General features: G+C 39.5%; 1 protein-coding gene and 1 non-coding gene across 4 annotated transcripts; both read right to left on the minus strand.

Moving 5' to 3' along the window:
* Positions 1-32: 32 nt before the first annotated feature.
* KHDC4 (KH domain containing 4, pre-mRNA splicing factor) lies at positions 33-20,094 on the minus strand. Of its 3 annotated transcripts, none has more exons than XM_044991503.1 (14): positions 19,958-20,094; positions 19,500-19,740; positions 15,248-15,376; positions 14,020-14,099; positions 12,699-12,751; positions 9,341-9,504; positions 8,802-9,013; positions 8,020-8,080; positions 6,709-6,766; positions 6,039-6,292; positions 5,331-5,486; positions 3,394-3,506; positions 2,466-2,557; positions 33-1,486 (listed from the first exon to the last, which is right to left on the minus strand). In XM_044991503.1, the coding sequence occupies exons 1-14, from the start codon at positions 20,092-20,094 to the stop codon at positions 1,287-1,289; spliced, it is 1,950 nt and encodes a 649-aa protein (XP_044847438.1). In that variant the 3' UTR covers positions 33-1,286. The 3 variants fall into 3 exon arrangements, 2 of the variants coding, with proteins under 2 accessions (XP_044847438.1, XP_044847439.1); XR_006574072.1 differs by having other exon boundaries at positions 1,430-1,486; positions 3,394-3,478; positions 19,958-20,075; XM_044991504.1 differs by lacking the exon at positions 33-1,486 and having other exon boundaries at positions 2,415-2,557; positions 3,394-3,478; positions 19,958-20,075.
* LOC123352260 lies at positions 9,110-9,237 on the minus strand. Its single transcript, XR_006574125.1, has one exon.
* Positions 20,095-20,698: the final 604 nt, after the last annotated feature.

Raw genomic sequence — 20,698 nt, forward strand, 5'->3', positions numbered from 1 at the left:
ATAGAGCTGAAGAAAAAAGATGGAAGCAAAAGGAATATTTGTATATTTATTTATAAGGAAATTATGTTTCTATAATTATTTACAACATGTAGGAAACCAGAGAATAAGTTTATACAAAGCCAGCCAGCCTGCAAGGTAGTCAAAATGTGTAAAAGTTACACTTATTACAATACTTCAAACTATTACTCATGTTTCAAATGCAGACCAGCACCTCCATTTACATTGTGTCCCACCACACATTAGTGGATTCACACATCAATGTTATCAATACAAAAGAGTAATCTTTTGGCAACAGCTTGCCATGATAAGAAAGGCCCCTTTGCAGTTCTAGTCACTGTAAACAATCCACAATTTATTCAGAGGTTCCGCTTCTGTGCTTCAGTGAAAGAGCAGTGCTTGCAATAAGGTCTTTGGAGATACACAAACCAGGATGCTATATTTCTTTGTTAAACAGTCATAAAACAAAACTGGTGGAATCAGACTCGGAAATTAATGACAGACTGACACCAATATAACTAGTAGTATCACATGGACCAGCTGAAGATGGTTAGAGTGTACATAACACTGATATACCAAGTATGTCCAAGTATTAGTAGCAAGCCAAATCCATCCAAAACAGAATTATGGGGGAAATCTACATTTCCCCCCCACACACACTCCAAGAAATTTGCCTAGAACCAAAAGTTATTTTGAGTTACTGAAATTGCATTTTGGAATTAAAGGGGGGGGGGGAAGAGGGAGGGGAGAAACACACATGGGAGCTGCTTAAAGTAAATAAAATTAGGAATTTAAGGAAACATTAATTGTGTAATGCATAGATTTTCCTTTCTCCGGTGAAAGTCCAAACATTGAGGACATCTGTTGTCACCACTGATTCAAACAAGTTGACAAAAGGAAAATTACTTAAAATAAACACACAAAATCTGTACTTAAGTCAGCCTGGCTGGCTGTCTCCATTTCTGAAGCTATCCAGGGCACATGGAAAATGCCGGGGGAGCGACATACATCCCTATTCTTGTTCTGTGAGCACATTCCCTCACTGTATAAAAAGTCCGTGCTGCACTGAGTTTGTGATTTCAAATAACTTTTCATAGATGACAAATTCACTGCGGAAATATGGATTGTAAAAATATTATAGAACCCCTTTCAAAAGGGAATAGTGCACCCTTAGCAGCTTCTGCAAAGGTAAGAACAATGTACATTTGCAAAGTTCATTTTGTAATATACATGCATTATTGCTAGAGAAAAAAGGTGTAACTGAGGATACAAAAACTATTCTGTAGCTTCTATGGTGCCATCCAAAATGGCATCTGTTGTTTAGCTCGTTGTTGTGAGGAAGGATACTGGTATCCCAAACTCCATCCCTGTGAAAAAGTACTTGCATTTTTATGGCCACCATGTTCCTCTTCTTCATCTGATGAATCTCCAGTATAAGACACCAATCCAAATCCCTTTTCAGCAGTTTTCATCTTCTTAGCTGGATGATCTAGAGGAAAAAAACATCTCCCACCCCAGAGAAGGAAGAAAAAGATGAAAATACCCCAAACAAGTTAATTAATAAAAAAAGACGTTAATTATAAATTGTTAGTTGGACACCATTTTGAGGTCACAGGGTCAATGGTCATCCAAGGTCGGATGTCACACGAAACAGCACCAGCAACGGCACATGTAAGAGAGCAGAGAAAGAAAAAAGAAACACAAAAAAAAGGTAAAGTTAGCAAATGAGTTTAAGTGACTGCAATTTCACCGTTAAGAGATAAATATGTAAAGAAAAGTCCAAATTTAATCATAAGAAGTCTAATACAATGGCAAACTCTGGCATCAATAGTGGAGAAAAACTGAGGTTAAACTAATATACTGTGTCTGCAGGTCTTTGATACAAGGAAATGTAAATGCCTTGAAAATTGCACAAGTACAGGGATTTAAAATGTTCTCTCAAGTAGCAAATATTTGATGCTACAGAATCCTATGAAAAGATGGAATCGACTAAGGATTTCTGTTAGCTGTGGACCACTTTGGGCAAATGTCTACTAGACACATGGCTTATGTTAATGACTGGCTTAATATACAGAGCTATACAATTTGAGCCTGATGGTAATGTAAAAACTATGTGATATATAAATTCTTATGAGCTGTGCCTGGGCTCAAAATTAAAGAGGCCTTCCTCTTTCTTTCAAAATAAGAGTTAAACATATCACAGTTCAAGGTTTTTGTAACACTCACTTAATTATTTACCTTAGCTCTCAGAAACTAGATATCTCATGTGTTGACAGTTCACATCTATGTAAGAAATGCATGGGTTTAAAGCCAGTGGAACATGCCCATCCTCTCACTTAGAGTTGCAATCCCAAGGACAGCCCACAGTTGATTGGGCATTTCAGTATTTGCCAAAGTCAACATTATATCAGTACCTTGCAAGTCAAGCTTGCTTTCGCATATGAATTTGTTTTGTCCATTGTGCTCACCGTGGTTGCCCAATAAGGACCCCGATCCATTTCTTTCTTCCGATTCTGTTTTCATTCCGGTCACTGGAAAAGCTGGTGGAGGCATCAACTGCCTGTTTTAATAAAAGTATTCTTTAATTATTAAATAATTTAGTAATTTTTAAATAACTATTGACCTATTTGATTAATTTAATTATTCAATAATTAAGCAATATAAAGTATTGGTTTAGGAGGGATTTAAAGAGGAGAGAGAGGGAGGATGTAAAATTATACAACATGGGATTGGAGTAAATTCTAACATCTTGCTAAAGATCTAACAGAAACAGATTAACATTGTTTTATGATTTTAAAGGAAACATCCTGCTTGCATGATATTTTCCCCATCAAGCATAATAACAAACTAAGTAGATGGGCCATCTCATGGATAGCTCACCATGATTAAGTTTCCAAATAATTTGATAATCTGATCATTTATATTTCAAAATACCCAAGAAAGTTATTCACTTAGTTCTAAAGCAGATTTGAGAGTTTTTAAAACTTTACTAATATCCCAGATGTATTTTTTCATGACCTCAAATAAGATCTAGAACATTATTTCTCAACCTCTTTGAATTGGAAATTCTTTTTTTGAAGTTAAAAAAAAATAGATTGCAACGCCTTCACATTTACTAAATATCTCAGTAAGAAGCCTACATAATTTGTGAGTGTTTCAAGATGTTGACAGAGAATACTTAACCTTGAAGGTAAGGGTGTGCAGGGAGTGGGAACCAAGATCTTCTTTAGATAGTAAGAAAATATTCAGTGCCTCACAACCCTTCTGATTGGCTTTTGTGACCGCTGTGTGGGTCACAGTCCACCAGTTGAGAAACACTGATTTAGGAGTTCAGCTTTTCTTTAGGATTAACATATATGACTGTAATCCTTTCGTACTTTAGTTAAGCACATTTACCTGTCCCTCTCTCTCTCCTTTCCTGAGGAACTTGCTGGCTTCGATCCTGCCCCATCGATTTCACTCTGACTGGAGAAGCCTGTACCTAAATTAGTCATATGAATGGGTCCATGCTATGAGCAGAAAAACACATGGCATTAGCAAATCTACGACTATGATATAAGTTACATCTCCTTAATGAAAATGTCAGGAAGACCAACCTTTCGGAGTATATTGCAAACTACAGACTGGATTTAATATTTCCAATTTTCTGGGTCTAATATTTTTGTGACTGCACTATACATAAGAGATCAGGAAATATCTACAGCTCTCTAAAGTAGTTATTCAAAATGCTTTTTCCTACAGTATCCTGAACAAGGTAACTTATGTATATAAACATCTATGAATTGTCACAAAGCATTTTGTATTGCATCTGTAACCACAGTGTCTACTGTAACCAGTGTCTAAAGCCCAGATTTTTAAAGGTATTCAGACTCTTAAAGTGCTTTAATCCATTTTGAAATTTAAATTTAGGCTCCTGAACCAGTTAGGTATTGCAACACTGAGCACCGCAATGCCTAAATACTTTAAAAAATCTGGGACCAAGTGCTGAGGTAGAAGAGACTTTACACATCATCTAGCTCATCTTCCCCACAGTGCTTCATTGTACAGCCATTAAGCAGTCGGACAACTATCTACTTCCTTCATAGGCTAAAACAAAAATGCTACTTGAAACACCAATTTTCACCTCACATACATTTGTGGGTGCAAACATATCTGCCATTTGAGATTCTGATCCTGAGTAATTTTTAAAATGTTTTCTGCCAAAACAGCCTTTTAAATGCAAGTTTGGTTAAATTTTATCAGGGGCAATTTGGACTCAGGAAAATACTTCAGGCATGAGAAGGCACTTTTCCATGGTGGAAACTACCCTTACACATCGAAGTGTCTGAGGAACAGTGGTAAATTTTAATAAATTTAATAATTGTAATAAATGTTAATTTAATTAAAAAATAATTTTTATTAAATTAAATATGGCTGTTTGTATGGAGTAAGATTTTTATCATGACTTTATGCCTCATGCTATCTCAAACAAAACAAATTAAGTCTAGTCTTACTGTAATCCTCCTAATTACTAAAAACCTGAATAGAAGATTCTGGAAGCAATCAATATACTTTTTCTCACAACAAAAGCAACAATTGCTTTTCATTATGGAAGACGGTGAAAAGGAAAGAATTGTTTAATTTTTGTCTGAAAGAAATGGGAGACATTAGATGCAAATGGTGCATCTGTTCTGTGGAAGCAGGGATATAATTAACAAGGATTTGAAGGGATCTTAATGAATGTCAGTTAGGCTAGCTGTGACCCTAATGACATGAAATTTGTAGAAGCAAGATAATGTGAGACAGAGTGAACTGTGTGAAAAGTTATTACGACCTTGCAATTCAGATAACCGAATATGCAGTCTTGCTTTTTCTTAGGAGTGAGACAAATAAGATAGCAGAAAAGCTTATGTATAAACAAAATGTATTTGTTGCTTTTTACCATCTGTATTATTGCTAGAAATTGTCTGTAACAAAGGTATAAAGCTTGATGTAATTGTTTACCAGTGGAGAGACCTGTCCGGGATTGGGGTGACCCTGTGTCCTATGGCACTCTCTCCCTCCATTGCAATTACTGGAGAAATAATAAAGTATTTGATTTTGCTGCACCCAAACAAAAAGCGAGAACTAAGTTTTTCTCCGACAGTTCCAAAGAACAGAAGTGTGAAGTCTCATCTTCACCACTCATGATTACATTTAAAAGTCTATTTAATAATTCACTAGCATCTCCTAAAGGTCTTAGATGACAGTCATGAAACAACTCAAACTACATTAAGAATGACCACTTTACAGCAAAGTCTCTTTGTAGGGAAGGGAACTGGAGGCAGGTACTAAAATTGCTTATTTTATTGCACCTGGTATCCCAGCAGTCCTGACTCTCTCTCATCTGGTAGCTCCTCAGTGAAGCGCCTCTTTTGGCCCTGAGGCTGTGGTTGGACTTGTGGCAGTGTAGCAGTCGGCAAGGTTGTTTTTACTGGGGCAGCAGGAAGAAAAGGCCCACTCAGCGGACTCTAGCGACCACAAAAAATTAAACAGATAGTATAATATCAGATTCTTACATGCTAACAAAGATAATGGTTTAAACTGATTAAAGTTTACACAAAGGAATAAAATACATTTCACTAATTTCTCCTTATAAGTACTAAAAAGGCAGATAATTTAAAAATTATATTTAGTTTAAAGGCCCACTAAGTAGCGAAGTTGTGGAATGCTATCTTAAAGTGATAGCTATTCAAACCTGCTCTACCAGTGTAACTGTGGTGCAGTTTATGACAATGCCCGTGGTAATTAAAATTATTTCCAACATTAACACAGATAACAGGAATTCAAGAAATTTCTGCCTGACTAATGGATACATGCTATGAATGGAGTTGTCATCTCTTAGGTGATTGTAGCAGTACTTGATTCGAAGAGACCCAACAAAATAGCAGAAGTATTTTATACAAGCATATCCTGAAGAAGTCATCTTGAGTCTTAGAGCTACTATAAAGATTTCTCTGTTAGCAGAGGCAGAAACTTGTTAGCCAAGAACTTTAGGCCAAGTTACGCATCCCTTTCCCTACCTGGCCGGTGCTAGCTGGAGGTTGTACTTGTGAAATTGGATACTGTGTGGGCACAGGTGGTACTCCTGTGGGTAATGCTGTTAACACTCCAGGTGCCAGTGGCACTGCAGGTGGTACTATGCCTGGTACTCCATAAGGTGGTTGAACTGGCTGCTGAGGAGGAGGAACAACAGGGTAACCGGACTGGTAGCCATTGGATGGATAGTATGATGGCTGAGGAGGTATGCTATTTATAGCAGCAGTTTGTGTGAAACCTGGTGGGGGAGAAAAAAAATAAAAACAATTACTTCTAAATCAGCTGCAGAATCTAAAAAATCCATTTAATTGACAAGGAAAGGTAAAGAAAGTCAGCTGTTGTTCACTGAAGATAAATGAGGGGAAGACTTTCAAAATTAACAGGGAAAAATAAGACTGTTGCCCAATACCATCTGACTGATATATATGTAAGTGTCAAGTATCAGAGGGGTAGCCGTGTTAGTCTGGTTCTGTAGAAGCAGCAAAGAATCCTGTGGCACCTTATAGACTAACAGATGTTTTGCAGCATGAGCTTTCGTGGGTGAATATCCACTTCTTCGGATGCAAGCAGTGGAAATTTCCAGGATATATGTAAGTGTAACTATTGCTCATAGAAACAAGGTAACTTGCAAGCGTCAAAGATATTAACACATACCTGCTAAAGGTACTGCAGTGGTTATTTGATTCACAAATCGGGAGTATTCAGCATGAACCTTCAAAAAGACATTAATAGATTAGCAAATAAATGTATACCATGTCAGACTAGCTCTTTGGGGCAAAGAAAATTTCTTACTACATATTTATCCAGCAACTAGCACAATGTGGCCCTGACTCTAGGTTCTACCAAAAGCACAGTAATGATAATGATCCAAGCAATAAAAGGAAAAGGACAAAGCTAAGTCACTGGTATGGCATGTGAGCATGACAGATTTCTATCAGAGATGTATTGCTGGAGTCACTAAAGGTAAGTTATGACATTCTGAAGTATTTTTATTCTTAGAAGTTCATTTAGAATGTCCAAAAGACCATGAGGAGCCCATATTTGAACACTGATAGTACAAGGAAGAATTTGGCACACCAGATTGAGCTGTTTTTATGCACTATATCCTAACACCATAACAGACAAAGAGATAAGAAATGGATTCTACATACATTTGAATATGAGCAAAACATGAATTGGCATTGGACAATGTTATGTTGCAATAGATTGCGTTTCCTGAAACTCTCAAAAAAGTATGGTAAGAATGGCACAACCATCATGAGAAACAGTAGGGTCTCTGTAGGTGGTATGCACCCTGATTAATTTAAGTTTTCTGCTTAAGAGACGTTTGCATATACTCAAGGTTCCTTAATGCAAGTGTGTTCTGAAAGTAATTTAATATCCCTCCCAAGGGTATGTGCAGAAATGTAAATTTTACTGCTTTTGTGGAGGGCACTGGTGAGGGACGCAGAACTCCTCCAGCAGGGGTAGGGGAGCAAACTCCTCCACAGAACTCCTCCTGTTCCTGGGCTGCGGTGGGGAACAGTGAGAGAGCTCTTCTCCCCAGGGGCTTCAGCTGGGAGAGGGAACTCCTTCAGCCCTGGGGCTGTGGCAGGGAGAGCCTGGGGCTAGAGAAGTTCCACTCTCCCCGCTGCAGCCCTGGGGTGGAAGGAGTTCCACTCTCCTGGGGCTGCTGTGGGGAGAGGGGAGCTCTCTCGCTCTCCCTGCCGCAGCCCAGGAGCAGGAAGAGTTCTGCATTCCCCGTTGATTACTGGGAAGGCCCGTGCCCATTTGCTCCCTCTTGCACACACCCCTGCTCAAAGCCAGTTGTGTCCTTGAGACATACCACCACCAGCATGTCAAAGCTTATGAAAAGTTTTGCTGAGAGCATAATAAAAGCAGTTACAACACTGAGGCACAGCAGAGCTAAAAGGGACCCTGAAATCTCATACTTATGTGAATAAGCTGCCATGAAAAGTCACTTACAGTTTGTAATAAATTCTCACACAGCTTTTTGGCAGCTGCCAGACCTTCTGGTTTTGGATGACTGGGGAAAAAAAAAAAAGTCAGGAACTTGAAAAAAATGCATTAGTGGTCTTGCTCTTTTATGGCTGAATTTTATGACTAGACTTGGGTGCTTCTTCCTCTTTACTTCCTCCATTGGTAGCGTAGTACCAGGCCTTTTCCCTATCCCTTCACATAGGTAATCAACTGCTTGTCTGCTCAACAGCACACCTAGACCTCTGAACTTTTACTGTCATTTAGAAAGTAAATTTGCCCCCACTTCCTTTTAAAATGAAAGTTCAAAGAGACTCAGCTGCTGCAAGAAGTACTACAGAGGTCAGTAACCTGATTGGAAGGACATTGTGTTTTCATTTTAAATTCTACCATTCATAAGACACTGGTAGCAACATTAAAAGGAAAATAATACATTCTTCCTGTAGCCCATATTCTGCTCTCAATAACAATTTGAAGGTGCTTAGAGTCTATAGATATAGTAGTGTTTTATTAAAGATTTAAACAGGGGCATAACATCTCTTTCTAAACAAATCTAACCAGAACTACAATGTACTGTGTTCTTGTGCAAAGCAATAAGTTAAGATTAAACTGCATGCAATTTTACCTCTTAAGAAAAGCAGTTGCTACATTAGAGATTTTTATTCAAGCTTACTCTGCTATCAGATGAAGATATTTCTATGCTTTCAGCATAACCTGAAATTACATTCAGAATAACTTTAGACTGCATGGCTTCTTCAGGTTACCCATACCTTATGTAGATGTACATAGGTTCAAAGGCTTCTCTGCCTGAAGCTGGCTCTATGCAGCCTGATCCTTTCCCACGTAGGAAAACCTTGGCACCAGTCTCAATTTGAATGTGTTGTAAGTAGGAGCAGCCAGGCCCTTCCACCTTTTCCTTCACATTAAATGTAGGTACAGCATGTTCCAGACCAACAAATAATTTGTCTTGAACATAATGCATCTGCAAACATAACAGTAGACAGCTAATCATTCCATGTATAAAGTTTACAACTCATTTTCAAAGGTTAATTATTCTGACTTCTGTAGGAGGAAGTTTAAATGTTGGATGGTACAGTAAGTCCTCTGCTCTTCTGTAAGTAGGACTGCTCTCTCCGTCCCCTTCCTCTAGGAGGATGGTATCAGCAGAGCCCCACTTTACAGACTCCACCTTGTTAGTCCTCCAGTTATCACAGTGAATAAAAGACTTTAAAAAGACAAATTTATAAATGGGTAAATCTTACAATATGAGCATAAAATACCATAAGAATCACAGGTATGCATTACATACCCCTGATTGGAATGGAGGCTTCTGGCCAACAGTGGGAGACAGTTGGGCAATGGGAGCAGGCTGGTGATAAACGGTAACTGTAGCTCCATTGAAAGTTGGACTGGAACCAGTGGCAGCTTTCACTACTCCATTAGTAATTATTTCTTTAATTCGGTTTACAGCTCCTGTTGGGTATAACATAATACTACTTTAATTTCAGGAAAAGCATGCTATCAAATGACTAGATCTTCGGGTTCTTCATACTTTAAATCCTTTCCTTTGATTGGACTACTCAAACCAGAAAACTGCTCTTCCTGTAAACAATATCTGCATTACTGGCTTGCCTGATTTTAACAACCCAGTAGTGGAAAGTCTTCCAGAAGCAATAAACTGCTGCAATCATACCCCATTCCCCGGATCTGTTACATTCTGACCTCTTCAGCAGAGTTCCAACCCTTAAAGCAGGGGTAGGCAACCTATGGCATGCGTGCCAAAGACGGCACGCAAGCTGATTTTCAGTGGAACTCACAGTGACCAGGTCCTGGCCACCAGTCCGGGGGGGGGGGGGGGGGGGTGGGGTACGAATGCATTTTAAATTTAATATTAAATGAAGCTTCTTAAACATTTAAAAAAAACTTATTTACTTTACATACAACAATAGTTTAGTTATATATTACAGACTTATAGAAAGAGACCTTCTAAAAATGTTAAAATGTATTACTGGCACGTGAAACCTTAAATTAGATTGAATAAATTAAGACTTGGCACACCACTTCTGAAAGGTTGCCGACCCCTGCCTTACAGTGACAAGGTACTAAACAAAATACAGCCCTGGCATTCCAGTCAGTTTACACAGAAAAAAATACTCTACATTTATACTAGTATTATACACATGCTAACTTCGGAGTGCTAAAAGGACATGTGGCCAAGATACCTGACCAAAAGCAAACTAAGGCAACTGAGAAAAAAATGTTTTTTTTTGTCTACACAGTCACTGTACTGCAATTCTACTCCTGGATCACTTAATTTACCACATCCTCACATTATTTGTTATATTAAATATCATTTATATCATGTTCCCACTACTCCACACACATTTAGACTACTGAAAACTAAGTCATCTTGAAGATTTTACTGATTTCATTTAATCCTTAACAGAAGAGAATCACTCTTATTGATACTATTATAATGGAAATAAGGGCAAACATCTATCTAGTAAATGTTAGCGGTTTTTTATTTTATTTTTGCTAACTATTTTTCACCAGATGAAACTTGGGGAAGTGACTTCACTCAGGAGAGAACAATCTTCTTAATTTTCATTATCTAAAAGATCAGATTATAGATTTTTAAAAGAACAAAGGCATTTGGAGCTTAAGATCACATCATTCCTGGGATTCAAACAAATCATTCTTTCTCCACCAAATTAACCATTCCCAACTGACTTTAGTCAATCATTAATTTAACACTTAAACAAGTAAAATTACAAATGCTTTCAGGGACCATCATTACCTGTGAGAAACAAAACAGGAAGCATCCCACCCATTGATTAGAAATCCTAAAAACAGTTTAAAAAAAAATTCCACAGCAACACTTTCCAGTCTCTAATATGAAGAGTACATGGGCCTCCTCCTTAACACTACCCGTTACACTGCAGTGAAAGTCTTACTTGCCTTTATGATTTTTTTTTAAACTAGTTTCCTATTTTTCAATCTAGTTTTTGTTTCTCAAAATAGGCTAAAATAAAAGACTTGTTTATACTGGGGAGCCATGTGAACATTACATTCTGATAAAAACATTAGAACGTAATAGCTCTGGTTCCAGCTCATTTGTGTATCCTAGATTCTGGGTGGAATTTTGCTATCAGTATGCTTGGAGACGGAATTTCAAAGTGAGCAAAAATCAAAATACTTGAAATTAAAATGTAAAAATACTAAAAGCTCATGTTAAGGGAGTCTATGGTTCCAAATGCAAAAAATCACCATAGCTCATTTACAAATATAGATAAAAATGTACAGAATCACAAACAAACAATGTAAATGCAAGCCATACTCTCTCTATATTAGTCATTAATGCATAAACATAAAACAAATAAATATGGTTGATATGGAGCCAGATATTGCCCAGGTGCAATCCAACAAACAGAGGAACAAAGGTCACTTTACCCCACCTTTGCAACTGCTGAATTCAGGTCTGGTCCAGGGACTGGCATGGCCCACAACTGCTGTTCTAACCTACAGCTGTTACCCTCACAGCTACCTATGAATCTGCTCCTCAGCCCAAAATATCCTCACACAAAGTGATCCAGCAATATTCCAATGTTCCATTATGATGAGGCCTGCAAAGGGGGACAGGATGTGGTGACCTATGCAGACCCTGTGCCAACAGAATTCCCAACATGGGGACCCAACATGTGTTCTGGACAGAACTGTGGTCCCTATGTCAGATTGCAAATAATGTTTAGGATAATCTATGCAGTTGGGTGATCTATAGTAGCAATTATTTTAAAATATTTGTATGTAGAAATTACATAATTGAAATCTGCATACATTGACAAATCTGTACATTACAGGAAAGATTTGGCATATGAGGGCTGCAAGTAGTGTAAAGGAGGTAAACTGGGAAGGTGAACTGACAAGAAGAGCAGATGGGAAGTTGAACAACTTCACTTATTCCTTTGTTTTTTTTTTAAATTTGTCTTGGTGGGCTATGCAATCTAGCCTCTCTAATTCAAAACTCACCTTTTGTAACAACAGAGGGCTGGTTTACACTGGCATAGCTATGTGTCCAAGGGGTGTGAAAAATCCACACCTCAGAGATGTAGCTATGCTGACCTAACCCCCGGTGTAGACAGTGCTAGATCTATGGAAAAATTCTTCCATCAACCTAGCTACACCTCTCAGGAAGGTGGATTACACTCACCAATGGGACAATCCCTCCCGTCGGCATAGGCAGCATCTACACTGAAGTACTACAGTGGCGCAGTTATAGTATTGAAGCTGTGCCGCTGCAGCGGTTTAAATGTAGGTGCGTATCCTTAGATTTGAATATACATGACCAGAGAGAGGGCCTCTCCACCTATGCCCCACCATGACAATTCTTGCTGTGTCTCACCTGAGGACAGATGGCAGATTATTCCTTTTGATGGTGGGGCTGCACCTGAGCTCAACAAGTCACACCTTGTGGTCCATCAAAGCCTTAGTTTGATGACTTGTAGGATGCAATGGAAGATGCTTCTGACTTTTCAACCAACAAGGGATTTACCATTAGTGCATGAACTGTTACCTTCTCCCAGATGATTTACAGCTCATAATAAAAATATATATCAAATTAATAAAAAAACCCACAATAGTACAGGAACACAAAACTATGTATTACTTACTGTCAACTAGCTCCCGTGTCTGACCCTGGACATGGAGATACAAAGGCCGATCCCTATTAAAAGAAAACCAAAAACAGTCTATGGAAGCACTGACATCACCATCCAGTAATGAATTCATCCCAATTCCATTATGGTTTTGATAATGCTACATACTTTTCCTTAAGTATAAGAATAACAATCCCTGCTTAATTCTGAGAGAAATGGCAGCAAAGCAGAGATCAGCTGCCTAAGTATAAATAAAAGTAACTGAGTATTTCTTAATTATGTATTTTTCATTTAATTTCATGACCCTTGATAGGCAAAGGCATATAGTCTACATAAAAAAATTCAGAAGTTCCTTATCTGAATGAATGAAGACTCTCTAGATTATTAAAACCAGGAGCTTGAAAAATATAATTACTTTTCATCATTTACACTGCATTTACTCTTTGGATTTCACTCATCTGGTTCAATTGCCCAAGCTTTGTCAGTTTCACTTTCTGGTTTGCATATATTAGCATGCTGTCATCTCCCAGACTTTTACTGTGACAGGCCTACCAGCCCAAGAGGTGGCAATCTCCACAACAGTGGGCTCCTCACTAGGAGTGACATCTAGGCTCTACTGAAGCCAATGGCAAAAACTCCTGTTGACTTGGAGCCAGGATTTCACTCTTAACAGCATGCAAGCCATAATCCAGAGTTCCATAATGAAGCACATAACATCTCCCACACACATGCTATTTAATAGTGTAACAAAATATTAAATATGCATTTACAGATCTGAAAAAGGAAACTCCACCCTGGTAGCATTCATGTAGGCACCTATCCTTGAGCTGGTTATGTAAAGAAAATGTACCTCAAAATTGACATCATGCTGTAATTCCATTAATAGCATTTTGATAAACTACTAATTTAAAGCTTCACTTGAATCTCAAAGCAAGAATTCCTAGTCTCAATGCAAATAAGTTATTCTTGAAATGCTCATAATACTATACACTGAAATACTTGACAAGAGAGATAAACCTTCACAGGTACTAAAGTTCCCGGGAGCAGCTAAAAGCAGTTTTGATTTCATATTAGTTCAACCATTACCACAGTTATTTAGTATTTGCACTGTCGTAGCGATTAAGAGCCCTAGTCATGGGCCAGGATCTCTCAGTGCTAGGTGCTGTACGAACGCAGCTAGTCATGCAATCAGTGTTTCAGCCTGGATGATAAAAGCCTCCATAATAACCACAATACTGACTTACCCTGCTACATAACAGAGAATCTTTGAGGGTAATTATATATATCCACATGAGTATCCAACCATGATGCCAAGTAATTTAAAAGAACTACAAACCCAGGTCCTAATTTTGCTTTCTCCTCCACAGTCATGAACCTCCCTCGAGTAGAGACAGCTGCTCCACTCAGACGACTTATCTACAGACATTAAAAAAACCAAAAAACAAAAACAATTATGAGTAAAGCCCTACTTGAATTGGAGGATGATTGTAAAATAACTGCTGCTGAGTTGTGGACAAGACATGGAAAATAGCAGAAAAGTAATGACGGACCTTTATTAATTTGGAAAAGCCAGAGAAGACCTACTTGTTTAAGAAAAAATTGCTGGAACAATATAAAGTGTTGATTTTAGAGATGTTACCTGATAGAGAGATTATAAATACTACACAAAAAAGTTACATTGGGCACTTCAGTTTACCTTTAATTATACAAGACAACATTAAATTACATCGAAAGAGAACATATTTAAAGCTGAAAATGGGACTTTTGTTTGTTTGTGGTACCAAATTACAGGGGTTACTTTAAAAAAAAAAAAAAAGGACTACAAATTCTCTGGCTTCAGGATATAAGCTAACCTCTCACTGATGGGCATTAGCAAGACACTTCTTTCAGGGGCAATTTATTTCACTTTGTTTCTTAAAACTTTATTTGAAGCATCTGATACTAGCCACAGCCAGAAGTCTAGAATAGATGGACCAGTGGTCTGATCCAGTATGGCAATTCCTATATTTCTACAAAGACTGCGCAGAGGTGTTGCCTTTATAGGCAAGAGAAGGAGGAAAATCAATACATTTACAAATGTTCCAGCTATGTGAGTAATCAAAGTCATACCCAAGATAAATAAGACCATCTGGAATAGAAGGCATTTCTATTCTAACATCATAAGTAAGATTGATTTGATTAGTCCCTAGAAGATAAGCGTTCTAATCCAGTTGTTCAACACTAACAACATGGATTCCTCAAACTGGAACATTAAAACTAACTCATGGGAGAGCTGAATGTTGCTCCAGCCACAGTCTACCATGTCTCAGTATGATGTCTATGTAAATTATTTTGAATATTTTTACAAGCAGTCACATATTTCACTATTATATTGCATAGTTTCAAATTCAGAATGTAGTCATTCTGGCCAGTAAGTTACAATGTGGCTTACAGACCCCTGCTCTCTCCCTACCCACAACCCAAACACTTTTGCAAGGAACCTTCCCTGAATCAATGAACATTAATCCTTTTAAACTTTAAAAACAGTTGAAAGCCAAAGAATTAGATGCAGCTTCTTTACACACCTCATCCTGAGTTTGTCCTCTTGTCAACAGGTTTCTGCATGTGAGGGGCACATCATTGATTTCCACTTCTGCTACTACAAGGTCATCTTTACTTTTGCTTGTAGCTGGACCTTTCCCTGGGGCCTGTAGCTTCAACAGACAGTTACAAAACTTTAATACATGGCAATACTCAGTTTCACTGTATAATAGGACAAATTGACCTGAATGGCCCTTTAACACAAATAACAATGTTGTCTTTCTATCCCTCAACTCATTTGCTTTACAAACAATAAAATAAAGTTATTAGTTATATCTAGTACTCATTACTTACCTAGCACTTCACATCTTCAAATACCCTGTATAAATACCAACTGCTCAATCCTTCACAACACTTCTCTGAGATGGGTATTAGTATTTCCATTTTACAGAGAACCTGAGAAAGGAAGGTCTTTGTGGCTAAGGAACTGGATTCCTGTGAGACTTTGAACAAGACACAATTTCTATTTGCCTCAACTACCCGTGTGTAAATTGGAAATAATAATTTCTTTCACACTTAGTGTAAACTGTAAACTCTTCCAAGCTGGGATTGTCCTTTACCATGTGTTGGTACAGTGCATAACAAAATGGGGCCCTGATCTCAGTTATAGTTTCTAGAGACTATAATTAAACAAATAATCATGATAACAGAGGCACAAAGAGGTATAGCTGGAGGAGGTTACAATCACTTTGGAGGACAGGATTAGAATTCAAAATGATCTTGATAAAAATAATTAAAAAAAATATGGAGATATATCTATCTCATAGAACTGGAAGGGACCCTGAAAGGTCATTGTGTCCAGCCCCCTGCCTTCACTAGCAGGACCAAGTACTGATTTTGCCCCAGATCTGTAAGTGGACCCGTCAAGGATTGAACTCACAACCCCGGGTTTAGCAGGCCAATGCTCAAACCAGCAAGCTCTCTCTCCCCTTTAAACTGGAGAGCTAGCCTGAAATTAACTAGATGAAATTCAATAACGATAAGTGCAATTTCCTAGGTTTAGGATGGAAAAATTAAATGCACAAATAGAAAATGGGGAAGAACTGGCTAGGCAGTAGTACTGCAGAAAAGGATTTGGGGTTAGAATGCATTATAAATTAATTATAAACCAATAATCTGATGCTAATATAGTTTTGGGATGTATTTACAGGAGCGTCATATGTAGGACACAGGTAACTTATGCTCTGTTTGGCACTGGTGAGCATATTGTGTCCAGTTTTGGGCACCTGACCTTAAGACGATATGGACAAACTAGAGAGAATCCTGAGGAAAGCAACAAAAATGATGAAAGGTTTAGTAAAAAAACGACTTATGAGGAAAGATTAAAAATATTGGGTATGTTATGTCTTGAGAAAGACAATTGAGGGGGGACCTAATAGTGAAAACATGGTACCATTGGTGTTTACGGAAACAAAGTAAATTAGGAAACATGAGAAGTTATAATACACCAGTGGTTCTCAAACTTTTATGCTGGTGACCCCTTTCACATAGCATTCCTCTGAGTGTGACATTAATTTAATTTTAATAAATTAAAAACACTTTTTATATATTAAACACCATTATAAATGCTGAAGGCAAGGCGGGGTTGGAGGTAGAGGATGACAGCTTGTGACCCCCAGGTAATAACATCACGACCCCCTGAGGGGTCCCAACCCCCAGTTGGAGAACCCCTGCAATACACTTTACAATACTCAAAAACATCCAAAGAGTGGACACACTTCATGCGCTCCTTCCATGGTGATTTTGAAGACTGCTTCAAATCAAAATACCTTCCCATGTTTCTTTCCAGGAGATGCAACACCCTACTGAGGCCAAAAACTTCAGAGCCTCATGTTGGAGCCCATATCATGAAACAATAGAGAATGAGGTTCTGTGGTTGTTTCATAGGAGGTTAAACTCATCAACCAATGGTTTCAATTTCACCAGTTAGCAAAATTCTGAAGATTCCTGGGAGCAAGGAGATCTTACAGAAATGTTTACTACATAAGCCCATACAATAGATTTTCAAAGCAAGTTTTAGATAAACCTTCCATCATTTCAATATTTTTACTCAGTGAATAAAGACTGACAAAATAAGGACTACAATTTTTAATGCAACTTCACAGCACTGGCCCTGTTACATTATGCAAACTTGGTGGAATTGATGGCTCTTTCTACCATCAGCAGGTACTAGAAATGACAGTGTAAACCATACCATAAATATCCACAGTTTTTAAATAAAAGTTTATAAATATTACATGTCTACTGGCTAGAACAGGAGGCTAGGAAGCAGAAACATCTGAGTTTCAAATCTGGCTCTACTACTGCTAGCATGGTATTAGGAAGGAAGGCACAGTCTCTTCCTTTGATAAATAAAGTGCTACCCCTCTCCCTTCTCCTCGTTCAGGATTAATAAACATTGCAGCTACATAAGGAACGTGGGGATCTAAAAGATACTCTTTGTGTAAAGCAGTGTTATCTCCCCATCCCTTCCTTTCCCAGCTACATAAACAAGCTTGGGGTCATGACCCCTTCCTCCTCCCCCTATGAACTGCTGATTAAGGGAACATGTCACTACAATTACTGCAAAAAAAAAAAAGTATCTTCAAGGTAAAAATTATTTGTAGAATATGCTAATGCTGAAAAAAGTAATCAGGGCTGGGATAATTATATTCAGTATATAGCTATTAATATTCATTGTATGGGCATTCATATTACTCAATAAGGGTTTTGGGGGTGTTGCAGTAAATGTAGATATTTACATACTAAAAAAAAAGTGTGCCATAACTAATTCAGTGCTTACTCGACAGTTGAGTTGAGGAGAACAAGCACTGCAATAAAGAAACCCATCTACTCAATTCGCCAGATGGGTCAGCCTGCTCAATTGTCTAACAAAACTGGTGCGTGTATGTCTACTTTAATTGGAAATTACACCTTCAGATGCAGCATAAGTGTACCCTATGTGAATTTTTAAGCAAGTTACTGTTGTCAGAGCTGTACCGGTGTGGTGCTCTGCTTTCTCCTTGTTGATATCACTCGGCTGCGTGCGTGAGTTCCCTCTGTGTGCTGCCCCAGCTCTGCAGGTAGCTGACACAGCAGACCCGACGAGAATCCCCAATAACCACAGAGTCCAGTAAGATGCAAAGCCACGTTGGCTAGGTTTATTGCGACCTCGGACACAATTGCAGTTCCCTGTAGGTTTCTTAGCCTAATTCAGGGCATACTACGAGAAAGTGCCTCTTGGCAAGGACCCGGCTTAGTGGCGGGACTTTCCACTCCCCCTACGGCCGGACAAAGGCAGCTCCCCAGGGATGCATTCTTATACACAGATACAAACAAGTTACACATCACACCTGACGTATTGAGGTGCCACCTTTCTATGTAGCAAGGTACAACCCCTCTACGTATTAAGGTGCCGCCTCTCACCTTGTACATGTTGGTTCGATCAAAACAACTCTATCCATCACTTTACCCTTTTGCCCCTGTCATTGGGATGGGTCGGCCTGTCCTTTTATTATCTATGGAATGTTTCAGTATAGTGTGTTCTAGTGCTATGTTTATACTTCGGTATGCTAGGTGAATATATGTTTATGCAGCATCAGCCCTTTCCGTGCCAGCTTCTGTGAGCAAGGCCTACCTCTGGCCCACAGCTTAACTTTGCTTTTTGTTAGCAAAGTCTTGTTCATTACTTCAGTTCAGGCCTCAGGCCTCATACTAGGCCTTTATCAGGGCCTGCACTTACTACAGTTACTTTTGTTGTGTATCTCTTTTTGCATCTGCATGGAAAACTTCTTGTGAGGATTCCTTACTTAAGGCCCTGCACATGCCACTGAACCCATGGCTAATTTTAACCATGTGAGCAGTATGGGCTCAAAAAGGCTACTTATTAAAGTTAACCATGTGTTTTTTATAGTATTGAAGAATTAATATGCATAAAGTACTTTGAAGAGACTATAAGTTCAAAATATTATTAAATCAAGTTAAACTTCTGAATACAAAGTGGGGTCTTTCTACTGAATTTTGTATTATCCAAGTCCTAAAATGGAGCTTCCTGTTCAATTATTAATTTTCCATTATATTTAAATCATCTACTCTTTTCAGAAAATTGACAAAATATCTGAAATCTTTTGCAGTTCACTGGACTGTGCCTTTAACTCAAACCCTAGACACTAGGTATTTTGGTAGCAAACTATATTCATGTATTATAGCATACATAAAGAGAGGAGGCCACAACCCCCTACCCTGCCACTCACTCACTTTGTCTGTAGTGTTCGCTGTTGGTTTCAGTTTTCCTTTAGCCATTAGCATCGCACTGATTTTCGCTGCCACAGCAGCAGCTGCATCCAGAGCCCCTGAGGGGGCCGCAGAGCTCTCGGAACCCGGCACACCGGAGACGCCATCTCCGCCGCTCTGGAAAGGGCGGCCAGGCAGCGGGGCCGTACCAGGGAGAATGAAAAGCGCAGGAGACGGACCGGGCTGGTCCCACTTACTGCGGCGCCTGGAAAACAAAACACGTTCAGCTTCTTCTCAGCTCCGACACCGCTCACACTTCCCACCGAAGTCTCCAACCATTTCCCCCCCCCCCCCAACAACATTCCCCACCCTAAGCCGCAGCGACCGTCCTCGGCCCGGACCCCCGCGTGGAAATGCGGACTCCAAATCCCCACCCCCCTACCAACCAGAACCTGACTCTCGAGTCCTGGCTCCCGGCTCACCCGCCAGCGGCCCCAGAATCTCGCTGCCCTGTACTCCCCGCTGACATGGCTCCGACCCGGCTCAGCCACCTCCGCTCCAACCCCTTCGTCATTTCCGCCAGCTCCGGAAAATGGACGCAATTTCCGGCCGTTGTCATAGTGACCGCATGGTTCAAACGACTTCCGGTGTCCGATTCCACAGGAATCCAGTCACTGACTTCCGGTCACTGTGCCCAGTAGGATGTTGTTGATTAACGTACCGCTCCGGTCGTGTTTCGGTCACTGTTCACGGCAAGACTAGGACGTGGCAGGGCAGCAATGGGTTTAGAATATCACTTTTGCATCTCCGATTTGGAAGATTGAGGCGGATCGTGGCTCGTTCTCCGCAGAGCTGTGAGAGAGAGCCCAGGGTGGGGCTAGCAGGTCTGTAGGACGAGATCGAGGGGCGCTATAGCACAGCCTTGTGCCGGGGCGGAAAAGGTGGGCAGCATATTTCTGAAGGTTAGATCTCCCGTAGCTGCTGCAGAGCGGTACGAGGTGGTGAGTTATTGCCCCTCAGCCTCCTTTCTGCCTATAATCAGTGGCTGCTACTTAGAGTAGCCTGCAGCAAGAAGCTGTAACACAAGGGATGCGATCCCCAGAAGGCAAACACAGCACCCAGGAGGCAACCCCGCCCCTCGCCCCAAGGCAATCCCGGCCCCACAAGGCAGTCACAGACCCTTGAAGGCAAACATGGCTCTCAGAAGACAATCTCAGCCCCCA

This window comes from Mauremys mutica, chromosome 17 (assembly GCF_020497125.1).
Source record: "Mauremys mutica isolate MM-2020 ecotype Southern chromosome 17, ASM2049712v1, whole genome shotgun sequence".
Taxonomy (NCBI): Eukaryota; Metazoa; Chordata; order Testudines; family Geoemydidae; genus Mauremys; species Mauremys mutica.

Coding starts and splice junctions, on each gene's coding strand:
- KHDC4 (XM_044991503.1), bottom strand. CDS start 20,094: ATGACAACGGCCGGAAATTGCGTCCATTTTCCGGAGCTGGCGGAAATG. Junction 15,377..19,499: donor CAGCGAACACTACAGACAAA/GTGAGTGAGTGG, acceptor TGTCTGTTGAAG/CTACAGGCCCCAGGGAAAGG. Junction 12,752..14,019: donor AAAGCAAAATTAGGACCTGG/GTTTGTAGTTCT, acceptor TTCTTTTAATAG/GGATCGGCCTTTGTATCTCC.